We start from the raw sequence: 14,916 nt of genomic DNA, 5'->3' as shown, positions 1-14,916 counted from the left end.
CACTGTTATTAAATGCCTATTTTCCAAGATCCAACAGACATTTAACAGCAAATCACCAGTACATTTCTGTGTGTTTGTGTGTCTTTGAGTGTGTGTGTGTGGGTGTGTGTCCTCTCACCCCATAGAGCCATGAATATAGAGAAGAAGACGGTGGCAGGGTTGTCGAATAGATGGCTAGCCCTGGCTGTTCCACAGGCAGTACTCAGCTTCCAGTAGCTACAGGCTTCGTCACACAGAGGACACATGGTGATGTTGTTCTTTGGGTGGCAGATCTCCATGCTGGAAGATAGATAAGACACACACAAACACACACAACTGGTGTGACACAGGCACACAGTGGTCCCTATTCATAAAACTCAACAGCAACAGGATTGCAGTGTGTAAAATCTGTGGCTCAGTCACATTACCGCTGCCTTATTGCCTCAGTCAATCAAAATCTACACGTGAATTGAATGTTACATATTTAACAGACAGCATCAGTATCCAGCCTGTGTGCAATTTCAATGGAAGATATTAGATCAGTCAGAACAAGACAAAAGAAAACATTCTGCCAGCAGATCTCCTACTGCTGCAGTTACAATGCTATAAAACTGCAATCAGAACGTTACTTAATGATTACAAATTCATTGTACATGTCAAATTTATTCAACCCTCTCAGTGATGATGCCCTCCGGCACATGTTTTTTTGCTAGATTTTTAATAACTTATTTTCACATGTGACATCTAAAATATATCCTGTCTGACTAGACAGGGTGGTGTTTTGTGCTTTTATGAATCACTTACAGTACATCCGAAGCCACAAGGCCGAGCACAACCACCCCATTCCTCCACCCTTTGACAGTGTCTTCCGAGTAGGATGGGAGAAGTTCTATTTTGTATAGGCTTCGCCCTCTAAGAGCTGTCGCTATTGGGTTTATCCCTCTCGAGCATCCGCAGTCTGAAGATTTTCTTTCCCGCCAATAACGCTACAGTGGCTACACTTAGGTCCTCAACTATAGAATATACTGCATCGGGACCTGAGCTCTGCTCCCAAAATTTCTTCAGCGATCAAGCAGTCAAGAAGAAGAAGAAGAAGATGAAGAAGTCGTCTCACCGCGCCGGAGGAGCTGTCAGCTTGTGTACCGCCTGCCGGACCGGCTACATCCTGCCGTCGGACCTCCACCCCCGCGGTGAGGCTTGCCTGGGCGCCGTTCACGCTGGGTTAGCGTTGACTCCACAGGCCTCCTGCCAATTCTGTGCTCGACTGCCTGTGGAGGAATTGCAGCAGCGGGCGGACACCTTCACAGCGCTCCAGGTGGAGGGAAGCGGCGACGGTAGCTGGGCTGACCGCGGCACCGTGTCTCCAGACGACAAGCTGGACAAGATCCTCTGCGGCAACGACTTCCCAAATATTACGGAGGAAATCCTCGATGGCGGGCTCGAGTCAGCCGGCTTGGCTCCCTCCATCTCGTGCTCTCCTCCCAATTCTCCCGTCTCCCCGTTGGGAGACCTGGAGCCTGATCTTGAAGACAGGGCCCCGCAATTGCGGCTTTCTCCTTCCCCACCGTGGCAAGGAGCTCCGCTGCTGTGGTCCTCCGCTGCTGTGGTCCTCTCCTTCTCCACTCCAATCTGCCAGCCACATGCTGGCCGCCAAAGGACTTCTCCTGGACTTGCCGGACATCATTAAGCAGGCAGCAGATTTGAGGGGCATAGCGATACCGGCAGAGCAACCTGCACCTGCTCACAGCCTCTTAGGCGGGGATGTGTACGTCCAGGAGCCGCTGGCCAAACGCCCCCCGCTATGGCCCAGGTTTTCGGAGCTTTAGCCCTTCAGAGAGGCGCCGTTTTCTGTCCCCGGAAAACTGCGGGCTCCGGTGGCCAGATGGGAACCTTTCACCAGGGTCCACGGGGACACAGAAAAAGGTTTTTCCCTCCGTTCTGCCGCTTGAACAGAGCTTGGCGTCGATCCTCCTCCCCAAGGCTACCGTTTTTGGGTAAGCGGAAACCTTCGCCACCGACGCCGCGAGACCAAGCCTACACCCACCTATCTGATTACTCGCACCAGTGTCCAGCGCAGATCACGGCAGCGCAGAACAACATCGCCCTGTTCTCCTCGGCTGTCTCTGCCATGGCCACCAAGCCCGGGGCTTTTTCCCCAGAGTTGGCCACGAACATTGGCAAAGCGATGACGGCTGTCCTGACTCTCGCCACGGTGACAACGGTGGCGTCGTCCAGGATCATGGCGTGGCAGACAACGGTACATCTGGCTGTACATGTCTCAGCTTCCCCCTCTTATCTGATGGGAGCTGCTCCCATTGCCCCCGATGGGCTGTTTGGACCACTCCTCCAAAGCGCCACAGCCCACCTTCAGGAAGCGGCCGAGGAAGCAGAGAGGGTGAGGAAACACACCTTTTGGGGCAGAGCTGCACCTCCGCCTCATCCGAGGCACAGGGATGCTCGCCCCAAGAGGAGGCACCCTGCACCCGCTGCTGCAGCTGCGCCCCCACGAGCACCCGCTGCGACACCACCTCCTCCCCCATCGCGGTATCCTCCGCTGGCGACCTCGACTTGGCAGGCTCCGCGCCACCCAGGCAAGTTCCAGCAGCCAGCGTGCACCTGGTCCGACCCGACCGCCCAGCCACCTCGCAAACAACAGCGTCAGTGGCAATGACGGGGCACGGGGATCATGTGTCTCGATACAGCTGAACCAAGGCAACACAACGGCCCTTTTCAGGGCCACCCACTGTTTCCTAAAGAGCTTTTTCCTTTCAGCCAGTCCGCCGTTGCTCCCACTGAGCTTTTTGCGGCTTCTTTCACACAGACACACACTCCCCACACAAAACAGAGGCTCGCCGCCGCACACACAAAACGCAGTGCAGCGAGCTCAACCCGAGCGAGAGCGGGCAATTTTCAAAATACTCCGCTCCCTCGCTCATTGGACCATTCTACTGACGTCATCGTTGCCCCTCCTCAGGGACAAGCGGACGTGTGTGAGGACAGGTTTTCCCACACGGCGGCATCGGGCAGCTATGCGAGTGTGGGGGCGGGGCTTCAGATGCCGGCGGGCCATTCATTGGTCAATGCACAGAGGCTCGCCGCCGCACACACAACACAGTGCAGCAATGCTGCCCGGTCAATTCCTCACATTTTAACGAGTAATATATCCTCTACTAAAATGTGCTTCGCTGACCATAAAGCATTACCAACCACCTCCCTCCCATTGGGGCGAGTTAGTGGTGGTATCTCAGCACGGCCTTTTTCAGACTCAGTCTTCGAGCACACGGAGTGGAATGCTGACGCTATCATACGTTCCCAGCTCGGCGGCCAACACCAGCCCTTTTCATTCCACCCTCCCATGGGCTGTGACGTTCACAGCAGCGGAGAGGGCGACGAGATGGCTGTATACCATGGCATCAGATGCTCCACAGACGTGCGCGCACCTGCTTACAGAGCACTACTCAGCGTGGCAAAACCTGTTACCCATTAATACATGGATGTCAAGGTTGATTTCAAAGGGCTACATGCTCCAGTTCGCCAGTCCCCCCCCCCCCCCCCCCATTTCTCGGTATGGTGGAAACGACCATGTCATCTCAATCAGAGATAACAACCCTGAAGGCAGAACTAGCAGAGCTTCTGGGGAAGGAAGTTATCTCTCCCGTCCCTCTAGGAGAGGAGAACGAGGGGTTTTATTCCCGCTATTTTCTCACACCAAAGAAAACAGGCGGGATGAGGCCGATTTTGGACCTGTCCCTGTTCAACAAATACATTATGAAGCGGCCTTTTGACATGTTGACAATCAGACGTGTGTTGGAATGCGTGCGTCCCGGCGATTGGTTCACATCCATCGACCTGAGAGATGCATATTTCCACATCCCTGTCATTCCCAAGCACAGGAAGTTTCTGCGCTTCTCCTTCCAGGGAATCCAATACCAGTACAACCGGTTACCATTCGATTACTCTCTGGCTCCGCGCACCTTCTTCAAGTGTATGGAAACGGCGCTGGAGCCATTATGTAGAAAAGGGATCAGGATTTTGTTCTACCTAGATAACCTAATACTTATGGCTCACTCCCAGGAGAAAGTTGCACTCCACACAGTGGAAGTTGTACAGCATCTGCAAACACTGGGTTTCGGCAAAACTGGCAAAAGAGCTCTCCGCTCCCCACCCAGTTGTTAATTTACCTGGGTGTGCTAAGCTCTCTGCTGTCTCACATTGCACCTCACAGAGTGGTGACGGCGCTGTCTGTGATGCGTCTGCTAGGCATGATGTCTGCAAGTCACGTGGTGGTCCCCTTGCGACTCCTCCACATGAGGAAATTTCAGAGATGGTTCAGTCGCCTGCGTCTCGACCCAATACGGCCAGAAGACGCATGCTGTCCATCCCTCCCTCACGGCAATCAGACCTGGCATACTGGAAAACCCCTCGTGTCCTGTCGACAGGAGTTCCCCTCGGGAGAGCGACGTCACACATATCGGTGTACACAGACGCGTCTCTTTCAAGCTGGGGAGGGCTGTGCGAGTCTCACGTTGTGGGGGGAAAATGGGAGAATCCTCCTTCCCGCCACATAAACTGTCTGGAACTGTCCACGGCGCTCAAAGTGCTTATGCACTTTGTTCCGATGCTGACGAACAGGCATGTCGTAGTGAGGACAGACAACATGACAACGGCAGCATACATCAACTGTCAGGGCGGTGTGCGCTCAGCCCGGCTGCTGGAGATAGCCAGGAGCCTCTTGCTGTGGTCTCACAGACACCTGCTCTCCATCAGAGCGGTGTACATCCCGGGGGTACAGAACCGCGCTGCGGACTTGATGTCTCGCGGCGGTCCCTCCCACAACGAGTGGAAACTGAGTCCCATACTAGTTCAGATGTTGTGGGACAGGTTCGGGAAGGCGAAGGTGGATCTGTTCGCTTCACGAGAGAATGCGCAATGCGTACTGTGGTTCTCCATGAACGCATGAGACAATCCTCCACTGGGAGTGGATGCCTTCTCTCACCGGCCATGGCCCAGGGCTCTCCTTTATGCGTTTCCCCCAGTTCCCCTGATTTCTCGCCTCTTAGCGCGTGTTCAGGAGGAGAATCTAGCAGTTATTCTGGTGGCACCAGAACGCACGAGCGCGTCTTGGTTCCCGATCATGGTGCAGCTGCTGGCGGGGAAACCGTGGCAGCTCCCATGGCGCAGAGACGCACTGTCACAGCTGGATGGTGCGATCCTCCACCTCCCGGTAATAGGCCAACAACTGTGGGCCTGGCCGCTGAACGGGAGCACTTGGAAAGGTTAGGTCTGCCCCCTGCGGTGGTGCGCACTATCCAAGGTGCGAGAGCCCCTTCTACTACAGCGTGTTACGCGGGTAGATGGTCTGCTTTTCAGCGCTGGTATGTGGAGAGAGGCTCAGATCCCACGTCGTGTCCTCTGCCTCTCGTGTTAACCTACCTTCAGACACTGGTAGATAACGATTTGGCTCCATCTACAATCAAAGCATATGCTGCAGCCATTTCATCCTGCCACGAGGGCTATGGAGAGAGATCAGTTTTCGCGCATCCCTTGGTGAAGCGCTTTTTAAAGGGAGTCAGACGACAGAAACCTGTCGTGCGCTCTCTAGCTCCGCAGTGGGATTTACCTCTGGTGTTGCGCCCTCTGGGGGGTCCCCCTTTCGAGCCGATAGCCCAAATCTCTCTCAAGATGCTATCCCTGAAAACAGCGCTCCTCCTAGCCCTGACGTCGGCTAAGCGAGTGAGTGACTTATGCGCGCTGTCGGTCTCGCCATCCTGCCTTTCTATTAGAGAGGACGGGAGCGCAGCGTCTTTACAGCCAAATCCCTCATTCACACCTAAAATCCTAACAAACTCCTTTCGGTCGAGAATTATTTCCCTAGAGGGGTTCTTCCCCCCGCCTCACAGAAATGAGGCAGAGGAAGCGTCTCACCGACTCTGCCCAGTGCGTGCTTTGTCTCAGTATGTTTTGCTCACAGCAAACATCCGACAGACACAGCAGCTGTTTGTTCATTACAGAGGGCATTCACAAGGCGCGGCGGGAGCCGAGCCACCGCAGGGCGTCCGGGCGCACTCCACGAGAGCCTTGTCATCATCTACGGCCCTCCTCAGAGGGATGGTGGTGGCAGACATCTGCGCAGCGGCAACTTGGGCTTCTCCGTGGCCTTTCATCCATTTCTATCTGCGCAATGTTTCTGAGTCCTCCCTGACTCATAGAGTCAGATCTGGCGTTTTTACGCACATGCCAAACGGTGCGCCCCCAATCCAATCATCACGGATTAATGGGCTGCATGAGGGATCATTACGATACGTAATCAACGTCTCACATTCTGTAACGGCAGTGTTGTGTGGAGCGAGTGTTCTATCACTCGCCTTTTTTCCACACAAGGTTGACATGAGGTCAACCATGGCACAGCCGATGTTTTCCTGCCTTATTACGCTTCGTATTATACGGTTGTGAACTGGTGTATGTTATCTGCTTGAGATCCTTGGTGTCTCAGTTCGATTGACTACATCAGCTTCGCCCTTAACCCAATAGCGACAGCTCTTAGAGGGCGAAGACTATACGAAATAGAACGTTAGTTATGTTACCATAACTCCAGATTCTATGAGTATAGGCGTAGCCCTCTAAGACTTAGGCCCCCTGCTCCACCGACATTGGCCGAAGAGATTACTGGCTTTTGGGAGCAGAGCTCAGGTCCCGACGCTGTATATTCTATAGTTGAGGACCTGAGTGTAGCCACTGTAGCGTAAGTAGCAGGAAAGAAAATCTTCAGACTGCGCATGCATGAGAGGGATAAACCCAATAGCGACAGCTCTTAGAGGGCTACGCCTATACTCATAGAATCTGGAGTTATGGTAACATAACTAATGAACTATGACATGGCGTCCTTGTCACTGAGTGAATTTGTTCAAAATATCGGAAGAAAATATGGCAATTGTGTTGAATTCTTTTACAATCATGCCAAAGGGTCAAATAAGTGCTTAGTACATCAGGGGAAGAACATCCCTTTCCGCTGGCCATATATTGCATTTGCATATATGGCTGGTTTGGGGAGGGTAAGAAGGTCATTGAGCTATGTGGTATGTTTTTAATTGTCACCAAGTAGGATTGTACTGATATAGTATTTACTTGCAACATAAACACCAGGTTGAATGACCTATGAACTAATTAAACAATGTTAACTGGTGCTGTGTGGTTAGGCCTCTCACGACCACTCTGGTAATTCAAGATCGTCGCACCCAGACAAACACTATTCCCCACTCGTATCCACCCCAGCCTGATCTAATGGTCCACTAATTCCACTCCCTGTCGTCCTGCCTGACATTCTGGGAATCCTCACTGCTGCATGCCCTTCAACTCACCAACCAGTTTCAAATACTGATTTCACAAGGTGGCCAATCCATTCAGTCTGATGGTACTCATATTGTGAGTGTCTCTCCTAAATATGTAGGTACATTGATCAATGACAAATAAACTTTTGAGACCCACCATGATACCTTGACCAAAAATGAGAAAATGAGTTTAGCTTTTTGCAAAGAAACATGGCCTGTTTCCCCATGTTCTGCAGACATAAGATTGCAGAAGCAACCTTTCTCTCTTTCGTTTAGACTATGGTGATGTAATCAATCGCTGTTTCCCACAGATAGGCTTTACCTGGGCGGATTGCTCAAGTATATTAATGGCCGTCCAGGTAGATTTGGAGCCCCATTTTAATAATTTTCTATTTTTTTGATCCATCTGAGAAAGAGAAATCCATCCGCGACTGACTAACTAGAGGTATTGACTAGAGTGGAGCAAACAATCCCAGTCTGCCCCTCCCCTCCCTGTTCGCTCTCCTGTCTTATGCTCCGCACATGCGAGAAGGGAAGGCACACAGTCGCACACACTCTGCAGAGAAACACAGAAAGAGACACATTGGGCCTCATGCAAGAACATTTTCGTATTCTTATCTTAAATTTCTCTTACTTTTTTCGTGAGGTGGACTTGTACAAGTGTGCCACGTCAGATTCACCAAACGCTCGTATCTTCAGAAAACAGTCGTAAATGACCTGCGTAAACATGATGAATTCCACCTGTTCTAAATGAACGTGGGTTCATGAGAATTGTGAATTTGCATAATTGACGCCCCAATAATGCCATATAAGGTTAGGCGTCCGGCCCATATGTCGGGAAGCTTCATTCATAAAACTGACAGGAAGACTAAGGAGAAGTCTACCAGCTCTGAGATTGAAGTCCTACCATTAGAACTAAGTCAACCAAAGCATATAATATTTAATATAATTCAATAGTGGAATCAAAGGCCCTGCTAAAGCCAAGAAATGGGGAAAAATAACTCTGTGCGTTCCCTTGCGATAAACAACTATAGCATTTCTATACATTTTAGATGAACACTAAATAAATATCACAACAAAGCTATAATTCCCTATAGGAATATTATAGTGATACTACAGAAGACAAAAATACCACGATAAGGTCACTATAAACTCACTATTGAGTACCACAGACACTCTAAGTCCCTATCGGAGTATTATAGGAATATTATAGGACTATAGTGATTTGTCATTAGGGCACTGTCACAGAAATAAAAAAAGAAATGGCTTGACATGAAATTAGATGCAAAAAGCAAGACCATCCATGACTGCAACAGGAGGGCCAGGAGGAATTCTCCGTTACACAGACAGATGAAAGAATAGGCCTATACCTGCCATAATTGGCGATATAGCAGTGTCAGGTGTTCAGCGATGCTGCCCTGGACAGCGACTTGCACCTCAACCTGGTAAGACCTAAATTTGGATTCTCTTGCACTTACCCACATTAAAGTTATCAACTGGAGTAAAATAGCCTAGAAATCAGATTTATCTCCCTCTATAATGTATTTCCCCCAATACAATCTAACCCTGCCTTTGTCTCATCTGAGTGTTTGTCAAATAACCTGGCAATTATTAGTGTTTTTTGTTTTGTCTTTGTATTGAGCGCACTTATAGGCTACTAACCCACATGGATACTTATGAGATTTTATGCGGCTCTGGTAAAATAAATTACGCACTACCTTCTTTTGAAAAAGCCATCAGTGCTCCCTTGCTATTTTTCCTGTTGCTGTAACTACTGTACTGGTTAATCTCAACATGATTATACATTACTTTACAGTGTCATTTATATATTCAAACTCAAAATTTCTTCAAAGTGACAGAGAAACAATCCATTAGTCAACAACAAAGTTTTTTTTTTGCTTTGGAGAACGGCAGGTTGATTGTACGTGATTGTACGAAAAATTTGGTGAATGCGGCAAGTTCTCTTAAATCGCTCGTACGAGTGATTTAAGAAGGAATCTGTTCATACGAGTGGTTCTTGCATGAGGCCCATTGTTTCCCATACATAGGGAAATACATCTCTGGCGTAATGCCACAATATCTGCACAGCCGCCACAAAATAAAAACGTCAATGTATAGAAATGTATCTAATGCTGCACCTAATGCACCCATCACGCCATGTCTGTCATTTGATGATACACTGACCAGAAGACCAGCAGCATCACAAAAGAGCCTGGCGTTGTGAAAACGAAAGTTAGAAACTTAAAATTCTACAATTTTCTCCAAACTGGCATGTGTTTGTAACGCTATTTGTAAACGGTAATTGACACTTCTTAATCGGACATGTGTAAAACGGCTCAACACTCAGATAGACAATTAACATGAGTGCAGTGCAAAGACTTGTGCATTGCCTGTGTTCACCAGTTGGATTCCTTTGGACACAACGCTCTCACTGTAGGTAAAGACAAGAAATTACTCCTATTGAAATGAACCCATTGCTATATCATTGCAATAAAATATTGTGTGTGTCTTTCTCTTTTATGTAAGCTCAGTAAAAGAGGACCCCACACTGATGCTTTTCATGATTTCAGCTAATTCCTCTGTGGTTGGGGCGTAATTCATTAAATCCATGAGGTCCCCACATAACTGAGCATATAGGGCTTTAGTCTACAGCATGGGCCGTGTCAGGGTGTGATGGCACGTTCTCATATCTCATATTAACTGAAGGTAGGCTACCTATGTAGCCCGGGTCACCCGAGGGAAGGGAACTAGTATAAAAACAACATGCCTCCTCTGTAGCCTCCCCACTATGATACATAATATGGCTCATGACCTTGCAGTGTGTCAGACTGTGGCAGTAGTAGCAATCTATCTATCTCACGCACATCCATTTTCTGGGAACCTCTAGATTTCTTAGGAACCAATTCAGTTTTTTAGGTGCACCTCAATAAGACCCGGGCTCTGTGTGTTCATCAGTGCATGTGTGTATTTACTGTTGCTCTATTCCACCCAATAATGCAGATCCCCTGAATACCTAAAAAGACATAGCACACTTGTTCAATAAGGCTGAGCTGTGCTATACCAGTAGGGGAGAGCAGGGCACGTTGTCACGTGGGTAAGTTGTCTCTTACACTAACATAAAAGCAATTTGTATACCTGAAAGTAAATAATGAAAATCTTAGCGTTTAACAAGTGGCCTCTCTGCTGGACCAGACTCACATACAGTCACAGAGGCAGATTACTATTATTACTGTTTTCTTTAAGTGACTAAGAAGCAATTTTACATAATAAGACATCAAATTAAATGTGTATATATTACATTTAATATATCATACTGTTTGAAATTGTATCAGAACTTATGTTTGTCTATGCATCCCAGGATGGGTGAGGGAGGGGTTATTTTACCTGGTGTGTGGTGGGTGTCGATTTCTGAGATGTTTTCAATACAAGAGTATGTTTTTCATGTTATTATTGTATATATACTTCAGAGCAAATGGAATTGTGTGCACACACCCTTGACATGGGGTAAGTTGTCACAAGTTGTCAAGCGGTATTTCATCAGTAATAACTTTTTCTTCAAGTAAATTATTCAAAATGTAAAAATGCAATTTTTTAGACAAGACCTTAAACTAGACAAATATACAGTATCTCAGTAGTAAGGCACTACTGAGAAATACACCAATGAGTGAAAAGTGTGACAACATGCCCTGCTCTCCCCTACATAAAGCAATCCTATTTAACCATTCGACTTCCTGTGTAATGCCTTGTCACTACTGTATACAAGGTGACCATTAAGAAACATAGTCAGACAGAGTTTCTGGGTTGTGCTGCAGAGTTTGACTTTGTCTTACTGCCTGGTTGTGTGCCAGGGTGAGACCTAGCCAACTGAAACTATGATATGAAGACTGAGACTGAGTGTGTGTGCTGTGTATGTGTGTGTGTCCATGTACTATCTGTGTGCGCAGTGTGTCATAATATCCTGAGGATGATGAGAAGCAGATAGAGGAAGGAGAAGAGGCCCCAAATGTCACAACTCATTTATCAAATGTCCTTTCTATCTATTTGTTATTTCTTCTCATCCCCCCCTCCTCTTTTTAATTCAACTCTTCTGTGCTTGAACCTCTCTCTCCCATCCGTTCATACTTTCCTTTGCCTTTGCTACCACCCTCTCCTTCCTATCTCCTCTCACCTTTTCTTTTGCACCACAGGTTTCAAAAATGTATTAAAGAATGGATAATTTACAGCAGGACGATGTGAGACTAATTTAGGACTTTAATCATCGGAGAGATAAAGAGGGAAGGAGTGGAAGAGAGATACAAAGTATGGAGACAAGATAGGTAGGTTTTTATCCTCTCAGACCTGGGCAACTATTTTGAGTACCATATCGGTGGTGTAAACCAAAGACCGGTGTCAACGCAAAACACTATGAAACTAGATTAGATTAGATTGTTAACTTTAATTAAATGAGGCAATTTGTTTTTTTAGCATAAAAACACAATTACATGTCAACAGTCAAGACACCCAGTCATCTATCATTCCACAATTAAAACATAAAACAAAGTATATTTAATAAGACAAGGTACAGTGTATCTTGATAAGTATCTCAAGAACACAAACAAAAAAAACAGAACAGCGGAAAACAACTGGTCACCACAGAGCGACGCCATTAAAAACAATAAAAATACAGTAGGCCTACTTTATGCATTCCCTATCAAATTAACTGAATTACTAACTGAATTAGAGGCAGTATGGGATTATACTGGACTTGTATTGAGAATATCTACTTCAAGTTCAAGTTTATTTATATGGTGCTTTAAAAACAAAACAAGTTTGTACCAAAGTACTTTACAGAGATTGGTTAAAAACAAAGCAAGAAAAAAAATGCAAGGATTATAAACAAAACAAGAAAAAAAATGCAAGGATTATAAACAAAACAAGAATAAAAGTGCAAGGAGTAAAACAAGACAAGAATAAAAATGCAAGAAGAACAAAGAAAAACACATAACAGCAGAAAAATAAAATAAGTAGACACAGCCACGCACACACACATACGCACACAGCCATGAGTATACATCCACAGACATCTGATCAATCGGAACAAAAGGCTAGCGAGTAAAAGTGGGTTTTAAGACGACTCTTAAATGCGTCAACCGAATCATCAGTTCGATTTTTTTTCTGGGAGACTATTCCACAGTTTAGGAGCTGCTACAGAAACGTCCCTGTCACCAGATGGCATCTGGCTAGGCAGGATCGGTATGCCTTCCAACAACCTCCTATATCAAGGTGTAAGGCAAAGAACAACCAACCAACTGCTTCGAGAGGAGTGAGCAGTGATAGAGAAGATGCATGCTAGAAGGAAGGCGATGACGCAGCAGCAAGATGCATTAGTTACTATGTCTTCCCTAGTCTGTCCAAGCTCTTTTGCTGGGCCAAGGCTGAGGCACCATTGCTGCCCCTGTGCCTCAGGAGAGGAATCATAGAGCTTTGGGAGAAGGACACTACTGTTGGTGCCACAACCAGGTGCTAAGGGGTGTAGAAGGCACCATCTGTAGAGGCATTACCCTAGGAAAGCCATTGCTTTCGTCAAAGTAGGGGAGAAGCCCAAGCCCGGGGAGTATAGGGCTCTTTGGAACAACAAAAGGCAGTTGAAAGTTGACCAGAGTGGCAGATCAAATTCCCAGAAACCACTGCAGTGACCATGCTTCAGCCGGATATTGTGCTGCTGTCTGCAACATCAAGACAGGAGGCCCATGAGAGGAAGAGAGCCACCTATGAGGACTTGGCCGACAAGTGCAGGGTGCCCCAGCTCATATCCAACATGCAACTGAGTCAGGCGAAGGGAAGCCACGCATTACACACACTAGAGACTCCTGCATCACGTTGGGCATATGCAGACCATCCACAAAAAAATGTAGCTAGTTGCTAGATTGAAACAATTTATACACTGCAACAGCGCAATTCACAAGCAGAAAGGGGAATGGTGCTGATCAGGAATGTACTGGTTCATTCTGAGTAACCTTACAAAAATATCCCTTCTCAGACGACTCGAGACAGATTTTGGTTGTGCATGTGTGTGTGTGTGTGTACCTTGGGATGTTGTCGTCGACAGTAGCACAGCCATACAGAAAGACAATGACTCCCACGACAGAGGCAGGAATCAGCATCTGGGTGTACAGACCCAGCCAGGCAAAGTACAAGCCAATCTTCTCGCCAAAATACTTCCTACAAGAACACAAAACAAAAAGGTCATTAAGTGAGTTCAAACCAAAATAATATGTTGGTGTAAAGATTCAGCAGGAGAAAATTCAGGCCAATCATCGCAAAATACGTCCTGGAACAATGGAACAAAAACATCATGAAATTCAAAACCTAAATAATAATATTATGAAGACGCAGGGAATTAAAGTATGGTTTCCTATCCCAGTGCTATTAATTTCCAGCCCTGGTTAGAGTAAAATTGTCCTCTCTTTCACCAGAATTTGAATGGGGGCTAGTGAAAATGTTTTATAGAAGCAAAATACTCACTGGTGGAGACAGTGGATTAGCATATTTAATACCATCAGTTGAAAAAGTGATACATTCATTTGCTCTCCATTGCAATCACACTTTTGTGCTATCTCTGTTACCTCTGCCTTTAACAAATAAGTACTGATAACAGAACATCACACATCTCCAGTCACGCCGGCGAGTGCTTTCACTCCTATTACCATGCCTTTTCTACAAAGGTTTGCATTGAGTTGTGATTCTGCTATTCTGTGTGTCATTTTATCATCAACACATCATTACCACATTGATTTTGAGAAATTTGTAGAACAACCGTAAACACACGAAACCATTGCCGAGAAGATTGGCAGCCTCTACCGGCCTCTACACTGTATTTTACATTGCGTGCCACCGGGTCGGATTTTGGTGGGGAATCTGATGGCTTGCTTTATGGCACAAAACAGGAAGAGGGCGCTGTTCTCCCAGTGTAAACGGAGCTAAAGCTTTCAGAGTTTCTGACAATGGCAGAGGGTGGAAAGAGTGAAAGGCCGAAAAATGACTTCTAAAATGTTTATCCTCTTCAGTAAAGCTAAAGACACCAGTGAGGGAGAAGGGGGACAGGAAATTTACAAATTGTCTCGACCATGGTCTAATTGTTTACAGTAATTATACCAAGGCAACAGAACTAATGACAATGATTTGCTGCCGTTTAAAAATGCTACATTTAACACCTTTAACAAATCCACAATTTGCTTGCTAGATTCTAAAAAACAGCATAGTGGGTAACATGGTGGGTTATAGGGAACAAAAGTATGACTGACAAAACTACTAAGCTGATTGGTTGGAATTATAAACATTAAAATGAGTCCTTACCGGACTAGGCCGATGGGCTGATATTTGTAGAAGACACTGTAGCTTGCCCACTCCTCATACAAAAGCTGGGGAAGACAAACAACAACGCGTTATTCTACACGTTATTTCAATCATCTGTCCAGTTTTATCCTGCCTTTATCCTTTATATTTATCTTAACTAAACCAACAAAACATTTGCCATGCAGCCTCAGAGTTGAGTGGCGTTTCCTTAACTGTTTCCTTGATAATGGACTGTGACTTCACATACACTGATCCAACATGATGAAAACATGAT

The 14,916-nt window shown here is 46.6% G+C and overlaps 1 protein-coding gene across 1 annotated transcript in view; it reads right to left on the bottom strand.

Annotated features, from left to right (window-relative positions):
- ano1b (anoctamin 1, calcium activated chloride channel b) overlaps positions 1-14,916 on the bottom strand; it is a 128,477-nt gene that overhangs the window by 48,192 nt on the left and 65,369 nt on the right. The window contains exons 9-11 of the mRNA XM_078283293.1: positions 14,643-14,707; positions 13,374-13,508; positions 119-279 (exon numbers count right to left, since the gene is read on the bottom strand). Of these exons, the coding sequence (XP_078139419.1) occupies positions 119-279; positions 13,374-13,508; positions 14,643-14,707 (361 nt within the window). The remainder of the gene's footprint in view (positions 1-118; positions 280-13,373; positions 13,509-14,642; positions 14,708-14,916) is intronic.

This window comes from Centroberyx gerrardi, chromosome 4, assembly GCF_048128805.1.
Source record: "Centroberyx gerrardi isolate f3 chromosome 4, fCenGer3.hap1.cur.20231027, whole genome shotgun sequence".
Taxonomy (NCBI): Eukaryota; Metazoa; Chordata; class Actinopteri; order Beryciformes; family Berycidae; genus Centroberyx; species Centroberyx gerrardi.
The sequence above is the reverse complement of the archived record's forward strand: the minus strand, read 5'-3'. Positions and strand labels throughout refer to the sequence as shown.